General features: G+C 48.1%; 1 protein-coding gene across 2 annotated transcripts in view; it reads right to left on the bottom strand.

Annotated features, from left to right (window-relative positions):
* Positions 1-613: 613 nt before the first annotated feature.
* LOC140387806 (metabotropic glutamate receptor 3-like) overlaps positions 614-27,511 on the bottom strand; it is a 237,491-nt gene continuing 210,593 nt past the window's right edge. Inside the window, exons 5-7 of one of the 2 annotated variants that reach the window (XM_072470944.1) lie at positions 15,869-16,935; positions 3,236-3,422; positions 614-1,114 (exon numbers count right to left, since the gene is read on the bottom strand). In XM_072470944.1, the coding sequence (XP_072327045.1) occupies positions 3,240-3,422; positions 15,869-16,935 (1,250 nt within the window). In that variant the 3' untranslated portion in view covers positions 614-1,114; positions 3,236-3,239. The remainder of the gene's footprint in view (positions 1,115-3,235; positions 3,423-15,868; positions 16,936-27,511) is intronic. The other variant, XM_072470943.1, reaches the window with a different exon arrangement.

Raw genomic sequence — 27,511 nt, 5'->3', positions numbered from 1 at the left:
CACTCCAGCAAAATTTGTCACCGTGCAATCAGAGAGGCGAAGGCCAAGACATCGGCCTTCCTCCTCTCCATGAGCTCCGGCTTCTCTGAAACCCCAAATATCGCCACCAAAGGGTCCGGGTCCACTCCCTCCTCCACTATCCTGGCTAAGACCGCGAACACTTTCGCCCAGAATCTTCCCAATTTTTCACAACCCCAAAACATGTACGCATGATTCGCTGGCCCCCGCCCACACCTCTCACACTCATCTGCTACCCCCTGAAAGAACCCACTCATTCTCGCCCGAGTCATATGCACCCTGTGCACCACCTTAAACTGTATCAGGCTCATCCTTGCACAAGAGGGGGTCCAGTTTACCCTTCGCAGTGCCTCACTCCATACTCCCCAATTGATCTCCATTCCCAACTCCGCTTCCCATTTCTCCTTGATCTTCACCACCCGCTTGCCTCCCTATTCCATAAGTTATTCAACATCGTTTTTATTTACAGAAATGTGGCTAGGCAGAAAAGCAAGGAGTAGCTTTGTAATAAGTTCCAGTGGGTCTTATAAAAATCTGAGGCGGCTCCTTTGAGGAAAGACTTCTGCATAATGAAGAATACGGAGTGGTAAATCAGTTCCATCAGTAGTTAGATTTTTATTCAGTTTATTTTACAATAAAGTTTTCATATTATTTTGTGCTGTTAGAACCATAAGTTACATAATGTAACTATAGATTAGTTGTAGATACAACATAAAAATTACTATGCATTCTAGTGTAAATACATTAAGGATGATAATAAAAACTTCAAAACTTTATAATAGTCAGTTTGCCATATTTCGTACAGTACTTGCCCTAAGTAAACAGTTTATAACAATGTATGTAAATAATAGTTATTTACAGGATAAAATACGATTAACCAGAAAAACGAGAGTACTAGTAGTTATTTACAGCCCTTAAAAATAATTTAATACGCTGTTTCTACAAAACAAGTTACTGATTCACCACCGCGCCCGATGCGTGTGGTTCTGAACAGTACAACAGCTGAATAGAAAACAACTTCACAAAGATGATGTAGTTGAGTCTAGAATTTCTCTTCCATTGCAAACAGTAGGGACATAATGAGCACTGGCAGATGCTGCAAAGCAAGAGTATCATGGCAGGTTACTCCAAGTGTCCTTTGAAATGCAGAAAGAAAATCATCCAAATCAAATAAACTTCCTCCGCTGTTTTCTCCCCTTTCCCCTGTAGGACCTGGTTCTTGTTGCTGCACCATTCCCCAGGCACCAAGAGCCTTCCGCCATTTGATTTCTTGATGTGAGCCAAGACCACAAGCATCAGAAGGCTGTTCAACATCACAAATGTGTCCAATCCCGTGCTCACCCCCAAGTGCACAGTCGGGCATTTTCCAGATGGAGTGATTAAGTGCTTGGATGCTGGCCGGTTTCCCCGCTCTAACCTAGCAGTGCTGCAGCCAACTCCAGACATTTAACAAACCAATGGTCGAAATAAGAAAAGTAAACATAAAGTAATACATATCTCCTAAATATAACATACTACCCGCTCTCTCGGGGATAATTGGTAGACGACATCTTGGGGAGGTTAATAGGAGGGGACGTGGGGAGGTTAAAAAACAGTCTCTTTTTGTTAACAAGATTCTTTTGTGTAAACAGTTACTTTGTTGTGCGAAGGAAAGAAACAAGAGAATTGGCCGTCTGGTTGATGGTGAGGATGGTCACTGCAGACTGCAGGAAGATACCAATGCACTGGTCAGGTGGGCAGAGAAGTGGGAAATGGAATTCAACCCAGGGAAGTGTGAGGTGATGTATTTGGGGAACTCCAACAAGGCAAATGATAACATAATAAATGGGAGGATACTGAGAGGTGAGAGGAAGTGAGGTACCTTGGAAAGGTCCTTGGAGTGAATGTCCACAGGTCCTTGCAGATCGCAGGGCAACGCAGCTCGATAAGAAGGCAAATGGAATCCTTTCATATATTAACCGAGGCATAAAATATCGTAGAGTCCCTACAGTGCAGAAGGAGCCTATTCGCCCCATTGTCTGCACTGACCCTCTGAAAGACCACCTTACCTAGGCCCACTCCCAACCCTATCTCCGCAATCTTGTAACCCCACCTAATCATTGGACACTAAGGGCAATTTAGCATGGCCAGTCCACCAAACCTGCACATCATTGGACTGTGGGAGGAAACCGGAGCACCCGGAGGAAACCCACGCAGACACGGGGGAAAACCCACACAGACAGTCACCTAAGGCTGGAAGCGAACCCAAGTCCTTGGCACTGTGAGGCAGCAGTGCTAACCACTGTGCCATCCCTATAAGATCAAAGAGGTTATGCTGGAACTATATAAAACATTGGTTAGGTCACAGCTTGAGTACTGCAGGCTGTTCTGGTCACCTCATTACAGAAAGGATGTAATTTTCGTTAACTTTTTTTTTTAAGTTTCAGAATAGTAAGGGTTATAATTTATCAGGTTTTGCAGCATCTGTGGACAGATAAGCAGAGTTAACGTTTGGAGTTCAATATGACTCTTCTTTAGAATCAAAACGTCAGCTCTGTTTCTCTCTCCACAGATGTAGATATTTTGGTTATTATTATACCTTGGGGATAGTTCGGCGATGTGCGGGGCGAAGCAGAAACATTTGGGGGGCTGGATTTTACAGAGCGCTGAATTTCCTGACCCTCAAAACATGCAATCATCAGTGAGGGTGGGTGGGGGGGGGGGGGGGGGGGGGGGGGGGGGTTGCAGGAGGGACCCCCATTGCTGGATCCACAGCTGGCTGCTGGAGTTTACCACCTGACTGGTAAAATACCAATGGCTGAAGGTAGAGGCCCTTAAATGTCCAATAATTGGCCGCATAAGGGCCTCGATTGGCTCAAGTGCAGGCAGGCCACCCACTCGCCTCTGGTCAAATGCCAGGCATAGTGCCCTCCTGCCGTCCCACCCAATTTTACACCTGCCTGTCGCTCACAGGCAGGGTTGATGGGTCATAAAATATTGACCAAGGATTTAATACCTGCATTTTTCACGCATGTGTGGGAATAGCACATGGTAGAGAAATGTAACCCAATGAAAGAAAGAGAAAGAAAATTCCATCTGAAAAATATGTACCTTACCGATGATATTGGGGTATAGTTTTTAAAATTGATAGGGAGGGGTCATGTGTGTTTTTTTTCAGGGTTTTGGAAGCTCTCTGCATAGGTTATGGGCGAAGAATAGAAAAACCCACAGAATTCACCTTTTTACTTACAGTGCGAGTGACTAGTGACAGTTCCGCTGACACTGAACCTGTTCATGGTGAGTCTGTGAGTGGTCACATTCTTCTGTGGCTGAAACACAATAATGTGCACCTTTGGGGCAAAGAGGCAGCCGAGCACCACAAAACCACTCAAGCTGACCGAGATGCACATGGTGGTCGTCTGAACCTGTGGAACAAAAGCAATTGTTAAACTATTGAACATGTTCTTAAAGCCTGGGGAGAAACACTGAGCCACATAAACCAAAAATTGTCAAAGTGGTTGTTCCAAATCATGATTTAGAGATATGTGTCCTGACTGAGAATAAGGTACACAGCTGGAGTTATTCTGACATCAATTTCAGTCTTTAAAAAGCCACAGGATGGACATTACTGCCACTATTGTTCCTTTGGAGCACCTAATGTGTTTATGTATAGGGGAGGCAATGCGTAGCGGTATTGTTTCTGGACTTGCAATCCAGAGACCCAGCACCGTGCTCTGGGGACTAGGGTTCGAACCTCGCCATGGCAGATGGTGAAATTTGAATTCAATAAGAATCTGGAATAAAAAGTCTAAAAGATGACCATGAAACCATTGTCGATTGCCGTAAAAACCCATCTGGTTCACTAATGTCCTTTAGGGAAAGAAATCTGTTGTCCTTTCCTGGTCTGGCCTACATGTGACTCCAGACCCACAGCAATGTGGTTGGCTCTTAAATGCCCTCAGGGATGGGCAGAAAAAGCTGACCGAGCGACGCCCACATCCCGTGTATAAATAATTTTTAAAAATGCCTCACTACACTACCTTAACAGAAAAGTTATCCTGTTTAAAACAAATCGATTACTACCTGTAAAATAATGGAGGCAGCAATTTGATAATTGGGTTGAAATTTGTGTTAGGATTATTTTGTCAAGAGTAATTTTTGTTTTGTGTTCCAGGGAGTCATATTCATGTCAAATATTGGCTTGAAGGTAACCATGTAACATTTTAATTTGGTGATGGTGCATAGAAATCCTGATCCAAGTGTAATCGAACTTTGTTGTGCTACTTGTCATACTAAATTGATAACAATGTGTTGCACATAGAAATCCTCATCATGTCCTAGTTTTGCTGTGTGTGTGCCATTTGTACAGTGTAGCAACATGGTGATTACGTTACTGGACCAGCGACCTTGACTAGTGATCTTGACAAGTTCAAAGCCCACAATGGAAGCTGGGGAATTCACATTCAATATATCTGGAGTAAATAAGTTACTGACACTAATGGTGGCTACCAGATTGTCACAAAAACTCACCTGGTTCACTGATGGCATTTTGGAAAGGAAATCTGCCATCCTTACCCAGTCTGGCTATACATAACTCCAGACCCACAGTAACGGGGCTGACTCTTAACTGCCCTTTGAAATGGTCCAGCGGGTTACTCAGCTCCCACAAAGTGCTACAAAAACTACACTCAAACCAAAACCATGGATTGCAGCAGCTCACGAGGGCAGTTCACCACCACCTTCTCTGGGGCAATTAGGGATGGGCAATAAGTACTGGGTGAGCCAGCAATACCCGCATCTCATGAATTAATAAACAAGGTTGTGAAGTCTGTCTGCATGTCTGATACTATGTGTAACATTTTTCGAGGATTCAACCTTTTACACGTCATTAATCTGCCACAGAAACAAAAGATTGTAGGACAATTATGGAGAGGAGTGTCTGTTGAAAAGCAAAATGAAGTGGATCATTCTGGCCTCCACAGTACCAGAGGACCAATTCTGACACTATCTGGACAGACGCACACACATTAGAAGTGCACTGAGATTCTGTAAGTAAGTAACTCCCATTCCCCGTGACCCAGATTCCGGTGAGTGGTGCAACATCGTGCTGTGCAGACTGGCGAGCTCCAGAATTCAATTACTGCACTTTACTGAGTTACATGACCTCATTCAGAGTAGCAACTGAGCTATATAATTGGCATCCAGTGTCCTAGGATTCATGCTTTTCCATTATTTTGTAATGTGTTAATCTTGTGAGAGTCCTGTCCACAGCTTTAACAGATGGAATAACACTTTTGTTTAAATTTCAGAAAAAGGTATTCATAAAAAATGTACTGGTGCATTAGTCAATATTATCACACTGTGATTTTAAATCATTTGTTCCCACTTTAGATGCAGGTCCTACCACCTACACTAGCTTTGATTATCCCAGGCAGCTAACGAGATTGAAAAATGGTGCTAAACTTTTTCCATTTCCATCAAACTCAATTCTGCCTAAACTGTACTAATGGGGCAGGCTATTTCGAGTAATTCAAATAACTGTTTGGAGGCACATTCTGCTCATATGAACATACGAATTAGGAGCAGGAGTAGGCCATTTGGCCCCTCGAGACTGCTCCACTCTTCAATAGGATCATGCCTGTTATGATTGTGTCTTCAACTCCATCCCTATAACCTTTGACTCTCTTGTTAGTCAAGAATCTATTTACCTCTGCTTTAAAGATATTAATTGATCCTGCATGTGCCGCTGTCTGGGGAAGTGAGTTCCAAAGGTTCACAACTATCTGAGAGGAAACATTTCTTTTCATCTCCGTGTTGAATAGGAAACCCCTTGGGCGGGATTCTCCATTGGCTAACGCTGAAATCGCAAAATGCGATTGGGCGGAGAATAGGTTCTGACGCAAAAATCACAGCGGGCACCGATTTGACGCCAAATCGCAGTTCTCCATCACCTTGACAACAGTGTCAATGCAGTCCGGAACACACGTACAGTAAACACCGTTTGTATGTCTTTAATGTACCAGACCCGGTATTCTCCGTGGCCTCCGATTGGCCGAGTTCCCGACGGCACGGTTCACTTGTGCTCTGAAACCAGCGTCGTGGCTGCTGAGGAAGAGAGCGGGGGTAGGGAAAGTGTCCAACATCGCCATAGTTTGCTGATAGTCATACCGCTGGCCGGGGGCTTCTGCCAGGGCCGGGGGGTGCAGCGGGGGGTGGCCAGGAGGTGGGCTGTGGGGTCGGGATGGACTGACATGGAACACCATTGCCGCAGTCTGCAAGGCAGCCATGCAGCAGTGCACGCTGCTGACTGCCCAGTGTGAACTTAGGGCCATGGGTCCTTACAGGTGTCCCCCAAGGCCACCCCCCCAGGTGCCCTCTAGCCCCAGCCGACCCATCAAATGTATGGGCACGCTCCAGCACAACCAGTGTCATCTTGTAGGCTGGGATAGTGTGTGTGGGGAGTGTAATGTGTGTGTGCGGCTGGGATAGTGCATGTGGGGTGTGTAATATGTATGGGCGGCTGCAGCTTGTCAGTCTCCCGAGTGTCAATCGCGAATCTGGCAAATCCTGCACCATTTTTTATTGGAATCGATTGTGTTCCACGTGGTCCCGGTGCTAGCCCCTCCGCAGTCACTGACTCGGTCCAGGTTTGACGCCAGTTTTGCTGTTGTGAAAGTCCACGGATTCTGTATCGGTGTCAACACTTAGTCTCAGAAACAGAGAATCCCACCCTTTATTTTTAAACTCTGACCCCCAATTCTATTCTCTCCTACAAGGGGAACCAGCCATTCAGCTTCCACCCTGTCAAATCCACTCAGGATGTTCTATCGCAATCTTCTAAACTCCAATGGGCACAGGCCCAAACTGTCTAACCTTCCTTGTAATGTAACTGTTACAACACCAATGGAGGTCCCAGGATCAGTACCATACGTTTTTCCATGCCCTCCCGGGAATATGACCTTCCCCTTTAAGGGGGCGGGGCTTCCCCTTAACAAGGAGAGCTCCAGCTGTATAAAAAGTCCGGCCTGTGTGCAGGTCGGGGAAGGAGACCCTTAAGCAGAGGAATTTTGGAATTGTATTGCATTGTATTGCATTGTATCATATTGTATTGTAATAAACCTCGTTTGTTCATTTCTACCATCGTCAATACGTTTTGCTTACCGTGGATTCAACAGTAACCCATCCATTCTGGGTGTCAGGAGAGTGAACCTTCTCTGAACGGCTTCTAAAGCATTTATATCCTTTCTTAATTAAGAAAACCAAACTACTCCAAATGTGGGCTGACCAACAATCTGCACAACTGGAACAAAATATCCTTATATTTGTCTTCTTTTCCCCTTGCAATAAATTACATTTACACCCTTATAATTATAGGGGCTGGTTTAGCACAGTGCAGAACAAGGCCAGCAGCGCGGGTTCAATTCCCGTACTGGCCTCCCTGAACAGGCGCCGGGATGTGGCAACTAGGGGCTTTTCACAGTAACTTCATTGAAGCCTACTTGTGACAATAATAATAATAATAATCACTTATTGTCACGAGTAGGCTTCAATGAAGTTACTGCGAAAAGCCCCTAGTCACCACATTCCGGCGCCTGTTCGGGGAGGCTGCTATGGGAATTGAACCCGCGCTGCTGGCTGTGTTCTGATTTACAAGCCAGCGATTTAGCCCACTGCGCTAAACCAGCCCCTGTTTTATTAATAATATTTATAATAATTTATTAATAATAAGTGATTATTATTATTATTTGCTGTACCTCAATTCTAACGTTTCCTGATTCATACGCCAGGATGCCCAGATCCCTCTGCAATCTATCTTAATTTAGGTTGTTTTTCTATTCTTCCTGCCAAGGTGGGCAAGTTCACATTTTCTCACATGAGATCTCACCTGCCAAATTTTCACCCACCCACTCTACCTGTCTATATATATATCCCTTTGCAGACCCGTGTCCTCTTTACAACTTACTTTTCTAACTATCTCTGTGTCATCAGCAGATTTAGCAACCAGACCTTCACTCCTCTCATCCGAATCATTGATTTGAATTGTAAATAGTTGAGTGCGGTTCACCTTCCAGCACTGTTCTGATATATTAACATCAGCCCCTTTCTATTCCTGAAGGATGTTGACAAACACAACAACAGACTGGGGCAGGACTTTTTCATTTTATTACAGTATTTAAAGTGGTTCCGATGAATAAGTCAAAGGCAATGTAAGCGGAACTGCCATAAATGGCTGGGAGTTCCATTCGGAGGAGGAAATAGCAGCAACTCAGTTCTTTCTGAACTTGGGCTTTTAGAGGGTGTTACTTCCAAACAGTGTGATTTTAAATTTGATGAATATTTTCACGTTGGGTGGGATTTGCCGACCTCCCAGCAGTGTGTTTGTTGGCTGCGGAAGGCAGCGTACTATTCGCTGGCGGATGGATCCTCTGCTCCCGTCGCTGTCGATGGGATTTCCCATTTAAGCCACCCCATGCCGCCGGGAAACACACGGGTTAGGGTTACATTGCAGGTGGGACCAGAGAATCCTGTCTCCAGTAAACGGCCAGAGAATTCCAGCCATTATATTGGCCATCACATAAAGTGGGTTAGCAGATTCATTTGAATGCATCCATTGTAACTGAGCGAGACTGTCATTGGTGTCAGTAAACTAAAGTTAGTGTTCATGAACCAGGAAGGAAAACATGATTTGCAAGCAATTTATTGGACCGAGGTAATGACTATTGTGTAGTTTTGTATTGATAGTATTGAGAATCTGTTCCACGCTGTCTGTTAAGAAGGCATACGGTGTGTTAGCTTTTATTGGTAGAGGGATTGAGTTTCGGAGCCATGAGGTCATGTTGCAGCTGTACAAAACTCTGGTGTGGCCGCATTTGGAGTATTGCATGCAATTCTGGTCGCCGCATTATAGGAAGGATGTGGAAGCATTGGAAAGGGTGCAGAGGAGATTTACCAGAATGTTGCCTGGTATGGAGGGAAGATCTTATGAGGAAAGGCTGAGGGACTTGAGGCTGTTTTCGTTAGAGAGAAGAAGGTTAAGAGGTGACTTAATTGAGGCATACAAAATGATCAGAGGATTGGATAGGGTGGACAGTGAGAGCCTTTTTCCTCGGATGGTGATGTCTAGCACGAGGGGACATAGCTTTAAATTGAGGGGAGATAGATATAAGACAGATGTGAGAGGTAGGTTCTTTACTCAGAGAGTAGTAAGGGCGTGGAATGCCTTGCCTGCAACAGTAGTCGACTCGCCAACACTAAGGGCATTAAAATGGTCATTGGATAGACATATGGACGATCAGGGAATAGTGTAGATGGGCTTCAGAGTGGTTTCACAGGTCGGCGCAACATTGAGGGCCGAAGGGCCTGTACTGCGCTGTAATGTTCTATGTTCTATGTTCAATGTAGCTGCTTGGCTGAAACAGGCTAAGAGCAACATAAAAGAACCAGGTTGGGATAAAATCAAGATCCTAGTGCATTAAGCAGAATAATCAAATCACTTTCCATAGAATCATAGAATCATATAATTTACAGTGCAGAAGGAGGCCATTCAGCCCATCGAGTCTGCACCGGCTCTTGGAAAGAGCACCCTACCCAAGGTCAATACCTCCACCCTATCCCCATTACCCAGTAACCCGACTCAACACTAAGGGCAATTTTGGACACTATGGGCAATTTATCATGGCCAATCCACCTAACCTGCACATCTTTGCACTGTGGGAGGAAACCGGAGCACTCGGAGGGAACACACACACACACGGGGAGGACGTGCAGACTCCGCACAGACAGTGACCCAAGCCGGGAATCGAACCTGGGACCCTGGAGCTGTGAAGCAATTGTGCTATCCACAATGCTACCGTGCTGCCCCTTTACACCTTTTCAGTTAAATTAATGGAAAATTATTAATATTTGAATCAATAGATAGTCTCTTCATTCAATAGTTTGAGTTATTCTGAGAAAATAATTCACACTGATTAACATCTATTTCTGTTACAACATCACCCTGTGATGGAACAACATGTCTCTCTTGCCATCCAAACTGGATATTGTGCTTTATGGATATGTCTTCCACTCTTGCAATAGGCTGAATGTTTTAATTTAGGTGCGAAGGGGCTGGAATAAATTATAAAACTGTTTTTTAATGAACATACAGTACGAGTTGTGATCACACACTCCACTGAATCAATACAGGGTTTCTTCCTGCAATGGTAAAAATAATGAACAAACAACATTAGCATCTTCTTGACTCAGAGTCTTTCTTTTATTCTTTCCTGGCACGTGGGTATCAATGGCAAGGGCAGCATCTGTTGCCCAAGCCTAAAAGCCACTGAGAAAGTGGTGAGTGGTGAGTTGGCTTCTTCAACTGCTGCAGTCCATCTGCTGCAGGTACACCTGCAATGCTGTTACAGAGTCCAAATGTTGTCCAGGTCATGCTGCAAATGGGCCTGGGCTATTTGCTGAGGAGTTGCGATTGGTGCTGAACACTGTGCAATCATCGGCAAACATCCCTACTTCTGACCTTATGATGAAGGACAGATCATTGATGAAACACTCAAGGTGGTTGGGGCTCAGTTACCTCCCTGAGGAGCTCCTGAAATGATGTTCTGGGGCTGAGAGGATTGGCTTCAAATCTTCCTACCAGTGGAGAGATTTCCTCCTGATTTCTATTGTCTCCAGTTTTGCTCTAAGGTGCAGAGGGATCTGAGTGTCCTAGTGCATGAGTCAAAAGGCTAGTAGAGAGCTACAGCAAGTAATGTTACTGTTTATCGTGAGGGACATAAGTAGGGAAGTTAAGTTTCAGTTGTACAGGACATTATTGAGACCACATCTGGAGTATTGTGTACAGTATTGGTCTCCTTATTTAAGGAAATATATAAATGCATTAGAAGCGGCTCAGAGACGGTTTACTAGATTCATACCAGGGTTGGGCAGGTTGTCTTAGGAGGAAAGGCTGGACAGTCTAGGTTTGTATCCATTAAAGTTTAGAAGAGTAAGTGGCGACTTGATCAAAACTTTTAAGATTCGGAGGGGTCTGGATGGGTAGCACGTGGAGAGGATGTTTCCTCTTGTTGGAGAATCTACAACTGGGGTCACTGTTTAAAAATTAAAAATTGTGAAATCTCTTCTACAAAAGGCGTGGAAGCAGAACATTGGAATATTTTGAAGGCAGAGTTTGATAGATTCATGATTAACGAGGGGGTTAAAGGTTATTGGGGTGGGCAGAAATGTGGCTTTGAGGTTACAGTCAGATCAAGCGTGACCTTATTGAATGGCAGATCAGGCTCGAGTGGCCTACTCCTGCCCCTAGTTCATGTTTGTACGCTCGGGCTCTTTGATGCCACACTCAGTCAAAATGCTGCCTTGATGTGAAGGACAGTGAATTTCAACTTCCCTGCTGAATTCAACTCTTTTGTCCATTTTTGAACCAAGGTCGTAATAGGTTCAGGAGCTGAATGGGCCTGGCAGGACCCAAATTGGCTTCACTGAGCAGGTTACTGTGACGCCTGGTAGCATTTACTGGTGATCAAGAGTAGACTGATGGGGCTGTAATTGGAAGCACTGAATTTGTCTAACTTTTTGTTCACAGGACAGGTCATATCTTGCCAATTTTACACAATAAATGCTGTGTTCTAGTCGTACTAGAACCGTTTGGTTAGGGACGCAGATGGTTCTGGAGCACGAGTGTTCAAGATTTGAATTACGAAACAATAGTACGCAGGTACAGCAAGTGACTAGGAAGGCAAATGGAACCATAGAATCCCTATAGTGAAGGAGGCCATTAGGCCCATCGAGTCTACACCAACCCTCTGAACAAGCGCTCTACCTAGGCCCGCTTCCCTGCCCTATCCCCGTAACCCCATAACCCCACCTAACCTTTGGACACTAAGGGACAATTTAGCATGGTTAATCCGCTTAACCTGCACAGCTCTGGACTGTGGGAAGAAACCCGGAGGAAACCCACGCAGACACAGGGAGAACTTGCAACCTCCACCCAGTCACCCAAAATCGGAGTGAGGCAGCAGTGCTAATGTTATTTGTTCGTGGGCTGTGGCCATCACGAGCTGGGTCAGCAATTATTGCCCATTTATTGCCACATTGCTGTGGGTCTGGAGTCACATGTTGGCCAGACCAGATAAGGACGGCAGATTTCCTTCCCTGAAGGACATTAGTGAACCAGGTGGGTGTTTACCACAATCGACAATGGTCACCTTTTGACTTTTAACGCCAGATTATTTTTTTTATTGAATTCAAATTTCACCACCTGCCATGGCGGGATTCGAACCTGGGTCCCCAGAGCATTACTCTGGGTCTCTGGATTACTAATCTAGCGACGATACCACTACGCCACTCCCCTAATTTTGGTGTTTATTGCAAGGGGAATGGAAAATAACGGTAAGTTTAACTGTAGCTGTACAGGGCCTTTATGAGACCACATGTGGAATAGGAATACAGGAACTAGAGTAGATCATTGGGCCTGTCAAAGCTGCCCCACTATTTAACCAGACCATGTGCTGATCATTGACCTCAACACCTGCATTATCTCCATTCCCTTTGGTGCAATAAGTCTCCAGAAACCTCTGAATTTCTGCCTTAAACTGAGCTTCCACAGACCTCTGGGGTAGAGAGTTGCAAAGAGTCACCACCCTCTGAGTAAAGAGATTCCTCCCCATCTCAGTCTGAAATGACCTATCCCTCATTTGGAGAATATGTCGCTGGTTTTAGACTCACCAGCCAGGGGAAAGATGTTTCTACACCAAGCCTGCCACACCCTATCAGAAGTTTGTAAGTTTCAATGAGTTCAATCCTCATTCTTTGAAACTATAGGTAACGCAGACACAACCTCCTCAATCTCTCCTCGCATGATGATCCCACCATCCCAGGGATTATTCTGGTGAACCTCTGTTTCATAAACCCATCTTGATTCTACCCAATTGTATCATCTGTTTCTAAATGTCAAGTTATCATAACCTTTATAATAGATTCTAACATTTGCCCTGAAACTGACACAGGTCTACATTTCTCCATTCACCTTGTGTACAGTTTTGGTCTCCCTATTTGAATAAATATATAATAGTGTTAGAGGCAGTCAGCTGATTCACTCAGCTCATTCCTGAGATGAGAGGCTTATCTTACGAAGAAAAGTTGAACAGGTTGGGCCTGTACCCATTGGAGTTTAGAAGAATGAGAGGTGATCTTATTGATATAGCGGGATTCTCCCGAATCCCCGCGATGGCCCGTCGCCGGCACAAAAAAATGGCGCGAATCACTCTGGCGCGGGCCAACCGGAAGTTGCGGAATCCTCCGCACTTCCGGGGGCTAGGCCGGCGGCGGAGGGGTTGGCGCTGTGCCAACTGGCGGCGAAGGGCTGGCGCAAGTTAGCGCATGTGCAGAACCGTCGGCGTGGTTCCGCGCAAGCGCAGACCGGCCGGCGTATTCTTGCGCATGCGCAGGGGGGTGTCTTTTCTGCGCCGGCCATGGCGAAGCCCTACAGAGGCCGGCGCGGAAGGCAGGAGTGCCCCCACAGCACAGGCCCACCCGCAGATCGGTGGGCCCCGGTCGCGGGCCAGGCCACTGTGGGGCTCCCCCCGGGGCAGGATGCCCCCGCGCCCCCCCCCCGAGGACCGCACCAGCCGGCCTACCAGCCAGATCCCGCCGTGTGGGACCATGTCCATTTCACGCCGGCGGGACAGGCCAGAAACCGATGGCCGCTCGGCCCATCGTGGGCCCGGAGAATTGCCGGGGGTGCCGCTGCCAACGGCCCCTGACCGGCGTGGCATGATCCCCGCCCCTGTCTGAAAACCGGCGTCGGGGTGGCAGGGCGGGATTCACGCCGCCCCCCCGGGGATTCTCCGATCCGGCGGAGGGGGGGGGGGGGGGGGGGGCGGTCGGAGAATCCCGCTGCAGATCTTAAAGGGTTTTATGATAGCGTGGATACCTGGAGGATGTTTCCATGTGTGGGAGAAACTAGAACACGAGGACGCAGTTTAAAAATAAGAGGTTTGCCTTTTAAGGCCGAGGTGAGGAGAATTGTTTTCTCTCAAAGGGTAGTTAATCTGTGGGAGTTTCTTCGCCAGAGAACATTGGAGGGTGGGTCATTGACCTTATCCAACACTGAGTTAGACATATTTTTGACACAAGGGAGTAAAGGGTTATGGGGGTTAGACAAGAAAGTGGATTTAAGATGCAACCGGAGCAGCCATGATGTTATCGAATGGCGGGTCAGACTCAAAGAGCCGAATGGCCTAATCCTGTTCCTAAATCCTGCATTATTGCCAGATTGTTGTCAGGGCCCATAGCTTTTACCATATCCAGTGCTTTCAGCCATTTCTTGATTATCATGTGGAATGAATTGAGTTGGCTGACATCTTTAATGTTTGGGACCGCAGAGTCGGCCAAGATGGATCACCAACTCCAAAACAGAAAATGCTGGAAAATCTCAGCAGGTCTGGCAGCATCCGTAGGGAGAGAAAAAATCTAACGTTTCGAGTCCAGATGACTCTTTGGCAAAGCTAAAAGGCATAGAAATGGCTACCGATGTTGGGTAATGGAGAATTCACCTCCAGTATTCATCCACAGAGAGTGGCAGGAAATCAGAGGCCGGCTGCTCTTTTGCCCAGCTCTGCCACTGTGCTCATCGTGAATGCTGACGGACTAACGTCCACCAGAGGCCCAGGATTGCAGAGCAAACCAGGCCATAGGTAAATGATTGCAGGAGGGGTTTTGTGGAGTGGGTGCCATAGGAGAGATATTAATTCAAGAAAGAATTCAAGGAAGAATAAACAAAGTGCTCTGTGTCAAAGAGATAATTGCAGTACTAGATTTAAAGTGGGGCAGCAAACTTCAAAGGTAGATAAAATGTTTGATGTCATTTTAATACAGTCTGGGAATTGAGAGCAAAAGCAATTATGAGCAGTTTGCACAGCAGTCAAGACAAATACATTGTAAAAGGGGTTGGTGTAAAATCCTGGACTGGATTCTTTGTTAAAAGTGAAGCGGAAGCTTTGTTTAAAAATGCCACTTGGAAAACCTAGTCTGGATTTCGGAATGCAAAACACTAAGGGAAAACATTATTATAAGTAGATTTGAAAGTGTATTTTAGTGAGTGAAGTTTGGAAGTTCTCATGTGATAATCATCTTGTGGGGGGGGGGGGGGGAGGGATTCTGAGGAGGCATCCACAAACGGTGGAGAGTGTATATACCCACAGTCATCTTGAGTGCTTACAAAGGACTTTGTGTTGATGACACCAGATTAACAAGTATTTTGTAATCCGTATTAATCCAAAAACCTGTCAAGGTAAGGGGGGAGTAAAGGTGTATTGTATTGTAATCCAATATTTTCATGTTTAATAAATTATGTTTTTGTTGTGCAAACTAATTAGAAGTCATGTGACCATGTTTTATTAAAGAAAAATAAAATTAGTGGTCTTTCGAGCCACGGCTCCATTGTGGGATCTTCCTGTTCCAACTATAACATTAACAGGGATCGTAACAGTGTACATTAAACTTGTATGCAATGGTGAGTTGATCAAAACATGTTGTATGAGACTAGACTCGCAAATAAGACAACTTACTAAATCAATACTTAAGACCAGCACTAGGATTTGAGACTAATTTATATCCATTATTGGAGATTTTTAGTTAAATGGCAAATGCCAAAATTCTGACACAAAGGTAACTTATGTTTTGGTGGGACCTGAAACATTCATCAGTTTTTCTCCTTCAGCTGCTATCAGCCCTGTTGTGCTTTTAAATTATTTTTTTTCCAATCAAACATCTATTAATATATTGCTAGTACTTTACTTAAATATATTTATCTCATTCTCACTTACACTTTGGATCTCAATTTGATGATAGCATAGTAAAGTTCATCACTTACCCTATAATCACTGGAAGTCACGTAAAATATTGGTAGAAAGGCAAGCCAAATGATACAGGTTGTGTACATGGTAAATCCAATAAATTTTGCTTCATTGAAGTTTTCAGGACATTTTCTGGTCTTAAAGGCATAGACTGTACACAGGGTCACCAGCACCACATCATATGTCAAAGACATTAACATGCTGGAGTCTTTTACATTGCATTTCAGAATAACTGTCTCTCTTTTCTCAGGGACCGTGTACCTTCTTGTACCAGGAGCCTCTAGAATCAGCCAGACTGACACGATGATGATCTGAACCGAGATGAGACTCAGACAGATGAAGACTTGAGAACTCGGGCTGATAAACCGGGGTCTTTGGGCCCCTTCCTTCACACCGTTAAATATCCTAGCAATACGGTTGGTCTTGGTGAGCAGTGCCGAGTAACACACGGCAAACGAAGTGCCAAGTCCCAAGCGGCGCAAGGTGCATATAGCGGGCGAGGGTTTCGCGATAAAGAAAAATGTCATACAGTAGGAAAAGAAGACCCCAAACAGCAAAATATAGCAGAGCTCGCGTCCTGAGGCTTTGATAAGAGGTGTGTTATTGTGCTTTACAAAGATAGTGGCAATCATCAGTGTAGTAACAATCCCAGCACACGAGATAGTAATTGGTCCTACAGCCCAGGCGTCTCCCCACCTGATATACTCCTCTGGTAAGTCATAGCATCCTGTAAGGTCCTCATTTGGCCATCTGCCCGGCCCACAGTCCTTGCACGTGAACTCATCCTCCAAGAAGGCATAGGGGTCACATGGCACACAGATCCAGCAGCAGACATCTCCAGGCTGCATGTTTTTGATCTCGTTTCTGGCACATGGATCACTGCATTGTGATGTGGGGATGTGGTGTTTGGGCCAGTGAATCAGGGCTGTGGTCAGAGTCAAAGACTTGGCCCACTGGCCCACCTTGATGTAGGTGTATTTTCCTGCAACTTTCTGAAAATTGAACACATTGTACCGACCAATACCATCGCCATTTCCATCAAATTTGACTTCGCTGTCCATATCACCAAGGGGGCGGAATGGGGCTGTAAGAAAGAACAAGATGACATTTAAAATATGTCCTCAACCTAAGTGATAATTCTATAAGCAACACGTATACAAAAATACCATACAGAGGTGAAACTATATGTGCACAGAAAGAAGTCTAAATTTTATTCTGCCCATGTTCTGGACGATTTACGCAAATGCTTCCCCTCACCCCCCAACACACACTAGCCACAACGTTTATTCCACCTCGAGCTCCCTGGTGCATAAGCAGTTGTTTTCATTCTATGTTATTCTGAAACAGAATCTATCCATTGTCTCAGCTTTTTCTGACTTTCTTTGCTTGCTGCCTACTCTGATTCCCAGTGGGAAGTAGGAGTGAACCGGAGAGGTGCATGTGAACCATCCTCTCATTTTTCAGAAAATCGCAGGAAAATTCTCTCGTGTCAGAGTCGCGCTAATTCCACCTTGAACTGGCTCCTCCTGAGTCACCTGGAGCTGTTCCATAAATCCTGTCATTCTCCCATCAACTCTGATCAATTCAAAGCTAGATGGTGGGAAGGAGCTCCGAGTCTGCGTGATTTGGAGGCTGCGCTGAGTAATTATACCAAGTTCAGCAACATTCACAACTCCTCAGATACTGAAGAAGTCCATGTAGGAAGACCAGGATAATATCCGGGTTGGGCTGATAATTGCCAAATAACATTCACACCACAAGTGCCAGGCAGTGGCCATCTCCAACACGAGGGGATCGAACAATTGCCACTTAACATTCAATGGCATTACCATCGCTGAATCCCCCACAATCAACATCCTGGGGGTTACCATTGATCAGAAACTGAACTGGACTAGCCATATTAATACTGTGGCTACAAGAGCAGGTCAGAGATTGGGAATCCTACAGCAAATAACTCACCTCCTGACTCCCCAAAGCCACCATCTAAAGGCACAAGTCAGGAGTGTAGTGGAATACTCTCCACTTGCCTGGATGAGTGCAGCTCCAACAACACTCAAGAAGCTCAACACCATCCCGGACAAAGCAGCCCACTTCATTGCTATCGCTTCCACAAACATTCAAACCCTCCACCACCGATGAACTGTGACAGCCGTCTGCACCATCTACAAGGTGCACTGCAGGAACTCGCCACGGTTCCTTAGACAGCATCTTCCAAACTCACAGCCACCACCATCTAGAAGGACAAGGGCAGCGGATACCTGTGTTCCCCTCCAAGTCAATCATCACCTTGACTTGTAAATATATCGTCTGTTCCTTCACTGTCGCTGGGGGCAACATCCTGGAGCTCCCTCCCTAACAGCACTGTGGGTGTACCTACGCCTCAGCGACTGCAGTGGTTCAACAGGGCAACTCACCACCACCTTCTCAAGGGCAATTAGAGATGGGCAATAAATGCTGGTCTAGCCAACGGTTAGATGAATATTCTAGAATCTCATCTGATTGTCTTCGGGAATTAGGCTTTTTTCAAGAAATAGCAAAGATAAATGAAATGAACAAAAGGATGATGGAGCAGTGTCTATGGTTATGTGGAAGGCCTAGGGATGGAGGGTTGTGTTTGGGCCATGTTACCTTCATGCTTATTCACCTTCCGGTAGCCAATTGCCTGGAACAAATCACCAAGAGAGCAAAGATTGGTATATGGCACTTCAAGACAGAATTAGGTTGGGTCAAATTTTCCGTTTCTGAGTCTAAGTGTTGACGCCAACGAAGAATCCATGGACTTTCACGTCAGAAAAATCGTCGCCAAACCTGCACAGACTCTACTACGGGTGAGAGGATAGCACCGAAGGTGTGTGGAACACCCTCGAAGGTCCCTCCTGGCTCACAAAAATAGTTTATAACTTTTTTTTAGCACCTCTTTCGCTATATTGTCTACATTAGAACTACATAGAATCATAGAATTTACAGTGCAGAAGGAGGCCATTTGGCCCATCGAGTCTGCACCGGCCCTTAGAAAGAGCACTCTACTTAAGTCCATACCTCCACCCTATCCCTGTAACCCAGTAACCGCACCCAACATTCTTTTGACACTAAGGGCAATTTATCATGGCCAATGCACCTAACCTGCTCATCTTTGGACTGTGGGAGGAAACCGGATCACCCGGAGGAAACCCACGCAGACAAGGGGAGGACGTGCAGACAGCCAGGAATCGAACCTGGGACCCTGGCACTGTTAAGCAACAGTGCTAATCACTGTGCTACTGTGCTGTCCCACCTGTCTACTGAAATTGCAATCAAGGTAGCATGTGCATCATAGGACCTCAATCTGCAGGACATATTGCCCATAGAAGCTGGTCACTCTAGAGGGCAGTGGAAGTTCCCTTTTAAGACCTGGGATGTCAAAGCACTGTCAATGTTGGGTGGCCCGCTAATTCGACCCCATGGTATCTGGCATGGGGCTTTCCGCAACTGCTCATCTCGGGTGAGTTTGGCGACGAGGGCGGAAAATATCGCGAGATGGCCAAAGTCACGTTTCACATAGGGGAAACGCAGGAAATGACTGTCCCCTCCCTCATCAATGGTGGGCCGCGTTTCCCATCGTTCAATGTCAAGGATCTCACTGTAATACATTTGCATCTTATCGGGCCCATATGCTAGAATCATACCCCCACGTCAAAACATCCATCACGGCGACGTGACATCAGAACAGCGCAAATCAAAACTGGCTTCCAGGATCCACAGAGGCTGCAGGCTTGGCTCCTCAGGGACAAGGGACAGGGACTGAGGAGGTGGCTGATGACACCTGTGCAGAAGCCAGAGGGCAGCATAGAGATGGTACAACAGGCTCATTCTGCAGCTCACTCTTTGGTGGAGCTGACCAGGGGGATGCTGAACGTGAGGTTCTGGTATCTGGTCCGATTTGGTGAACCCATCCAATACAATTCACAGAGGGCGTTATGTATTGTGGGCACCTGCTGTGCCCTACACAACCTGGCACTGCCACAAAGGGGAGGAGCTGCCGGAGGAGGAGGAGGATGTCGAAAGGGATGAGGCTGAGGAGGTCCTGAAGGGCAATGGCAATGTCCAGGCCAGAAAGATGAGCTCGGGTCACACTCATTGTCCTAATTCAATCCTCTATCTTTCTTAATACAGTGAAACCTCAGAGACGCCTGCTACGATTGACACTTGACTGACGTTTACACCAGGACAGATGGATAAGCAAATGCTAACTTAGTACTGATTTTCCCGAGTATTTTCCCTAAATCGAAACAAAGTTTAGAAAATTACACTTTCCGTAGCTACATTCATATTTGAGAGAAGGAGGTGAAAGTTAACAAACAAATCTGAACCAGGAGGGGAGTGGGACTTGCTGCAGTAACAGTCAGGAGGGGAGTGGGACTTGCTGCAGTAACAGTCAGTGGCAGTGTGGCCTCAGTGTACTGAACTAAAAAAATGTTGTGACGTCTCCTCTTGACTGCGAACTCTCTTGAAAAGTGCTTTCCAAACTGTTACCCAACCAGGTGTATTGCGATAATTGTTCAAGTGCAAAATTGCTGCAAATTGTTTGGGAGCCACGAGCTGGATTCTCCGATTGGGAACGGTGGCGTTTTACTCCAGAAAAAATGGCATAAAACGGCCGCCGATCCTCCGTTTGGCTGGGGGCTAGCATGCCGTAGAGCACCCGGCTCTCGCTGCCAATACGGCCCGGAGAATTGCCCAGTCCATGGCCGTGCGTGTGCACGTGTTACATGGCCCGCAAAATAGTGCCCACCTTTGGCCGGCTCGCGCGCTCCGGACCCCCCCCCCCCCCCCACAGTGCCCCCAGCCCCTGATAAAGTCCCCCCTGCCTGCAGATCGATCCTCCCCAAACTATCCCGCAGCCGCCATACCGAGTTCCCGACGGATGAGACCACACGCGACCCACGCCGTCGAGAACCCGGCTGGTTGGGGCGGAGCATCGGGGGCGGGCACCAGGCAATGTCCTGAGGCCATCGATACGTCGCACGGCGTACGTACGCCGTTTTGGAGGGGGGCGGAGCATCGCAAATGTGTTGCCGCCCCTGATTCGGTCGGGATCTTTGATTCTCCGGCCGATCGCAGAACGCGATTTCAGCGACAGCGACCGGAGAATCCAGCCCTATATTGGCCAGGTGGAAACAGGACTTCTCACCTGCCCCTTCAACAAAAACAACATTTAAAATGCAGAATGGAATATTTACAATGTTTTCGCATCATATACATCACCCCCATACTGGTAAGACAACCCAAAAGCATCTCTTTGTTTCAAATTTACAGTGTTGCAATCCCCATCGAGATCAATAGCTTGAGACAAGAGATTTAAATTTCCAGTGACCAAGGAATTGCATAAGATGGGGGGTCACCTATGCGTCACCATTGCGGAGACCTACACGGCCGACGTGTAGTAAAAGATTACCCCCACGGCACAGGCCCGCCCACGGATCGGTGGGCCCCGATTGCGGGCCAGGCCACCGTGAGGGTACCCCCCGGGGCCAGACTGCCCCGCGCCCTCCCCCCCCAGAACCCCGGAGCCTGCTCGAGCCACCAGGTCCCGCCGGTAAGGGAGGTGGTTTAATTCACGCCGGCGGGACTGGCATAGCAGCAGTGGGACTTCGGCCCATCGCGGGCCGGAGAATCGCCGGGGTGGGGGGGGGGGCCCGCCGACCGGTGCGGCGCGATTCCTGCCCCCGCCGGATCTCCAGTGCCGGAGAATTCGGCGGCCGGCGGGGGCGGGATTCATGCCGCCGCCCGGCGATTCTCCGACCCGGGCCCACATGTCCATTCTCTCGCAGGATCCTGGACCCTAAACCATGGGGGGTGAGGAACATTGAGGATCACTGAAGGGGTGGCCACAATGTATCACGAGGGGAAATAATTATTAAAACATGTTACACCTGATACAGGTGACTCCTCCTGAAATGAGGCCTCCAGCTCCTCCAAGATGCCGTCCCACTGCTGTGCCAGGTTGTGGAGGGCACAGCAGCCCACCACAAATTGGGAGTCCCTCTGGGGGACGTCCTGCAGGGCACCACTAGAGCGGTCCAGGCATTTTCAGTAGTCCCCAGAGCCAACCCACCATCCTGGGGTGGTCCTCGAAGATGCCGGGGATTTCCGAGTGTCCCAGGACGTAGCTGTCATGCGCGCTCCCTGGGAAGTGTGCACACACGTGCATGATCCAGAGGTGGTGGTCGCACAGGAGTTGACCATTCAGGGAGAGAAACCCCTGATGCACTTGTGGGCTGCAGTTTTTGATATGCCGCACAAGTGCCTGCTCGAGCCCTGGAATGACGTTTAGGGCTGCGGTGACCTTAACGACCACCGGGAGTGGGTGTTCTCCTCCTCCTCGTGTGCCAAGTCCGCAAGGATGTGGCACAGGTCCACACTGTCTCTTTGTTGAGACAGAGTCTCCTATGGCCCATGCTGTCCATCATCTCCTCGAAAGACCAACAACGCCTGTGCAGCTTAGGTCGTCGCTGGCGTCCCCCTCTGGGTTGCTCCTCTGCCTGATGGGCGGATGGGTCTTGAGGGGTGTGGTGGCCCCCTGCACATGGATGCCAGCTCCAGCCTGCTTTGGCACTGCTGCCGCATACTCCAGCATCTGGCCGCCTTGGCTGCCACCAGCACTGCGAGGGCATCCTCTGTGGGATAAACACCTCCATCCATTTGGTATCTGTAAGGAATTGGAGAAGGAGAGAGAGACCGACAATCAGTTTGGTTTTTCCACCTGGGACCCTCAAATCCCTCAAGCCTCCCCCACACTTGTGTGTCCCGCCTTCTCTCGGCGTGCCATCCAAAGAGCTAGTTGTGTTGGAGAGCCTCGCTCTGCACACTCACCCCCGACCACTTCAGGGGCCCCCAGACCCCAGGCGCCTGCTGGGTACACTAGGGAGACCATGCTCAGGTGCCCGCCCCTGATCACACACTCACTCTTTCAGCACGAGGATATCCCCAGTTCTTGAATGTTTGATCACTGACTGCTGCCTGGTGCTGACGCTTCTAGAGGTCAGGCAAACTGTCTAAGCTTCAAAGTTTGATTGAAAGGCGGTACAATATTCATCGTCAAAGACATGGCACGTGTACCCACAAGAATCCACTTGAGAGCTGTGAAGTGCTCTTACAACTAACATGGCCAATTCCTTATCAGCAATAGGCTTCAGCTGTGAAGCTAGAGGCTGCTCACAGTCAAAGTCAGTTAAAGTGACCTTCAGACTAGAACCAAGATCAGCGCTCTGTCCTGGAAGTGTTTGGTGGGACAGGCAGGCAGCAGCTGTAGTTGTAGTTGCTCCTGTTATGGGCGTCCACAACATGTAAAGATGGCTTGAAGGAGTCACAGACAAAAGGCCCAACACCCTGCCCCACCTGGCCCAGGGGCGACCCCTGACCTGGAATGTCTCAGCACCCCGAGCAAGCACTACCTACTCCCCTCCAACCCCCTTCCCGAGCCCTGGGTCAGCTGCTCCCGTGCCCTTGAGCTGCATGCCCAGAAACCCTCCACGAGGACCTCTGCCACCCGGGGGTCACTCGGTTCTACCATTTTATAAAGTCCCGCAACCTCCCCTACTCCGTGGAGGAGGTCCGTACAGTCACAAGGAACTGCCACATCTGCGCAGAGTGCAAACCGCATTTTTTCAGGCCGGATAGTGCGCACCTGATCAAGGCCTCCCGTCCCTTTGAACGCCTCAGTCTGGATTTCAAAGGGCCCCTCCCCTCCACCGACCGCAACACATACTTCCTGAACGTGGTGGACGAGTACTCCCGTTTCCCCTTCGCCATCCCCTGCCCTGACATGACAGCGGCCACAGTCATTAAAGCCCTTAACACCATATTCACACTGTTCGGTTGCCCCGCATACGTCCATAGCGACAGGGGGTCCTCCTTCATGAGTGACGAGCTGCGCCAGTTCCTGCTCAGCAAGGGCATAGCCTCGAGCAGGACGACCAGCTACAACCCCCGGGGGAACGGGCAAGTAGAGAGGGAGAACGGCACGGTCTGGAAGACCGTCCTACTGGCCCTACGGTCCAGGGATCTCCCAGTTTCACGGTGGCAGGAGGTCCTCCCGGACGTCCTCCACTCCATCCGGTCGCTACTGTGTACCACTACTAACCAAACGCCTCATGAGCGCCTCCTTGTCTTCCCCAGGAAGTCCTCCTCTGGAACGTCGCTGCCGACCTGGCTGGCGGCCCCATGACCCATCTTGCTCCGGAAACATGTGCGGGCGCACAAGTCGGACACGTTGGTCGAGAGGGTTCACCTCCTCCACGCGAACCCGCAGTATGCCTACGTCGAGTACCCCGACGGCCGACAGGACACGGTCTCCCTGCGAGATCTGGCGCCCGCCGGCAACACGCACACCCCCCCCGACACCAATCACCCCCTCCCTGCCACCGGCGCACCCCGCGACCGCCCCCTTCCCGGGAGGATCGGTCCTCCTCCCAGGTCCGACCAGAAGTGAAGCTGAAGCAGAAACCGTAAAGCTCCCGGAGACGACAACACTGGAACAAGCACCACCACCACCGGGGCTGAGGCGATCGACAAGGACGACCAGACCGCCCGACCGACTCGTGGCATCGGTGTAACACCAGAATGTTGTGGACTTTAACAAGAATTTTCTCCCTTTTTCCCTCTTACGACTACTGTAAATAGTTCAAAACAAAAAAAAACCCTGTACATAGCCCAGTGTAGGGCACTGTGATGACATGCAAAAGTTTTTCCTCCCAGGACCAGCCTTGTAAACCCCTACCACCATGCGAAGCACCACCCCGCCGGGTTCATTTTTAACAAGGGGTGAATGTGGTAGTATGCATTAGGGGTCATGTGGGACTGTGAAGCCGTGATGTCATTGGCTGACAGATTCCGGGTCCTGGTTGGCTGTTGACCTCTAGCTCCGCCCTGAAGGCGGAGTATAAGAACCAGGAGTTCTCCCCCGCAGGCCAGTCTGTTGCTGAACTGCGGGGAACAAGTCACGCTTAATAAAGCCTCATCGACTTCATCTCTATTCGTCTCTCGTGAGTCTTTGTGCGCTACACCTACTATTTAACCGGTTTTGTGGCCTTTGATCATGAGGAAGCAAGCTGAAAACAGAATACGTGTGAAAAGATAAAGGCAATTTTATACTGTCCATTGCCTTTTCTCAGAAATTAATTTAGTTTATTCCAACACTAATTAAAATTACCATAGTACCGGAATCACAGAACAATACAGCGCAGAACAGGCCCTTTGGCCCATCGAGCCTGCACTGATGAATGAAAAACACCCGACCTGCCCACCTAATCCCATTGGCCAACACTTGGCCCATAGCCTTGAATGTTCTGACATGTCAAGCGCTCATCCAGGTACTTTTTAAAGGATGTGAGGCAGCCCACCTCTCCCCCCCTCCCAGGCAGCGAGTTCCAGACCGTCACCACTCTCTGGGGAAAAAGGTTTCTACTCAAATCCCCCCAAAGCTGCTGCCCCTCACCTTGAACTTGTGTACCCTCATAACTGACCCTTCACTGAAGGGGAACAGCTGCTCCCTATCCACCCTGTCCGTGCCCCTCATAATCTTGTCCACCTCAATCCGGTCGCCCCTCAGTCTTCTCTGCTCCAGTGAAAACAACCCAAGCCTATCCAACCTCTCTTCATAACTTAAATGTTCCATCCCAGCAACATCCTGGTGAATCCCCTCTGCACCCCCTCCAGTGCAATCACATCCTTCCTATAATGTGGCGACCAGAATTGCACCCAGTACTCCAGCTGTGGCCTCACCAAAGTTCTATACAACCCCAACATGACCTCCCTGCTTTTGTAATCTATGCCTCGATTGATAAAGGCAAGTGTCCCATATGCCTTTTTCACCACCCTATTAACCTGCCCTTCTGCCATCACAGATCTATTTACAAACACGCCAAGGTCCCTTTGCTCTTTGGAACTTCCCAGTGTCAGGCCGTTCATTAAATATTTCCTCGTCAAATTGCTCCTTCCAAAGTGTAACAGCTCACACTTTTCAGTATTAAATTCCATCTGCCACTTTTCTGCCCATTTGACCATCCCGTCTGTATCTTCCTGTTACCCAAGACTCTCAACTCACTGTTAATCACTCGGCCAATCTTTGTGTCATCCAGATGACCATAGGCTGCTTTCCCCTTTGAGGGGGGAGAGCTGACTGGTGGTGATTTAACCTGAGGGTCACCGCACCTCAGGCGAGGGGGAATGTTGAGAAGGTGGGACGTTCATGGATAACCTCAGCAAGCACGGGGATTGAACCTGTGCTGTTGGTTTCACTTTGCATTATGAGCCAGCTGTCCCGCCAACTGGGCTAAACCAGCCCATTTCCCAGAGCTTAGAAACTGCTCAAAGATTCATTCTGGTTTTTGATAACGGCACCTATATCTGTAATTTAAAATGGCCCTTTTCCAGTTTGACTGACAATTTTTTGATTATACCACATCAGACTGAAGATGTGTGTATTTTGGAAGAAAAAAGTATTATTTGAATATTTGTAAATTTATGCAATTGCTATATTTATTAGTTGCCAAATCCTTCAACGAGCTGTAGATTTTTATACTATTATTTTTATTTTCACAATGTTGCATTAAAATTCTGTTTGAAAGACAGATTCAACTGCAACAATCAATCTCCTTTCTGTGGCTGAAATGAATTTCCCCTCTTCTCCTTTCCTGGAGATTGATGATTTATCATGTGGGGATTTTAAAAATTCCTTTCAAGCGGATACTCTGGAGCCTGGAAAGATTCTGCTGACTGTCGCTCAGCTCTGCATAGCTCAACATTTGGTTCTGTGTGAGGTTTGAAAGGGTCCTTCCTGTTTATTTCATTTGTTCCTATTTATTTTAATGTTATTTAAATGTTTAACATTTAAATGTTATTAAAAATATTGGGCGGAATTCTCCGTTGCCCGACGCCAATCCCCAAATCGGGGCCGGAGCCGGTTTGGCCCCAGTTTACCGTGCTCCGCCCTCTTGGCAATGGGGTAATTGTGTCGCACGGCGAACGCCGTTGCAACGCGTTGGCACGTCATCGTCTGGCACTCCCGCGATGCTCTATCCCCGATGGGCCGATTTCCCGACCGCGCGGGACACGTGTGGGCTCAGCGGCTGGGAACCCGGCGTAGCGGCTGCGGACTGTGCCCAGCGTCGCCACACTGGGCTGGTATCTGTGCCGCTGTCCTTGGGGGGGGGGGGGGATGGGGGGGCCTCCCATGAGGGCTGGTGGGATTGGTGGGGGGGTCGCCAGGGTGTGGCCTGTTGGGTCGCGGATGGCAGGTCGGGTCCGCGCACAGCCAGCGCCTTGTTGCACGGCGGGACTGCTGCGGGTCATCAGCTGTGTGCATGCGCGGCCAGGGACCTGTCCGTGTTCGGCACGGGAGCCGGGGGTTTCACCCGGCACTGCTGCTAGCCCCTCACAAGTCCCTGGCGCTGTGAGGCAGCAGTGCTAACCACTGTGCCACCGTGCTGCCCATTATTTTATTGATGTTTTCTTTACCTTTCAACCACCATTTCCCCTCTGTGTTGTTTGTCTGTGTGTGTATAGAGAATGGGGTTAGTTAGAAAGGGGGGGGGCGTTGAGAAATTAGATAGTCAGTTACATTTTTGTTAAGTTTCATTATAATACTGTTTATTCTAAAAGGTTACTTGTGTTAAAGTTAC

This window comes from Scyliorhinus torazame, chromosome 13 (assembly GCF_047496885.1).
Source record: "Scyliorhinus torazame isolate Kashiwa2021f chromosome 13, sScyTor2.1, whole genome shotgun sequence".
Taxonomy (NCBI): domain Eukaryota; kingdom Metazoa; phylum Chordata; class Chondrichthyes; order Carcharhiniformes; family Scyliorhinidae; genus Scyliorhinus; species Scyliorhinus torazame.
The sequence above is the reverse complement of the archived record's forward strand: the minus strand, read 5'-3'. Positions and strand labels throughout refer to the sequence as shown.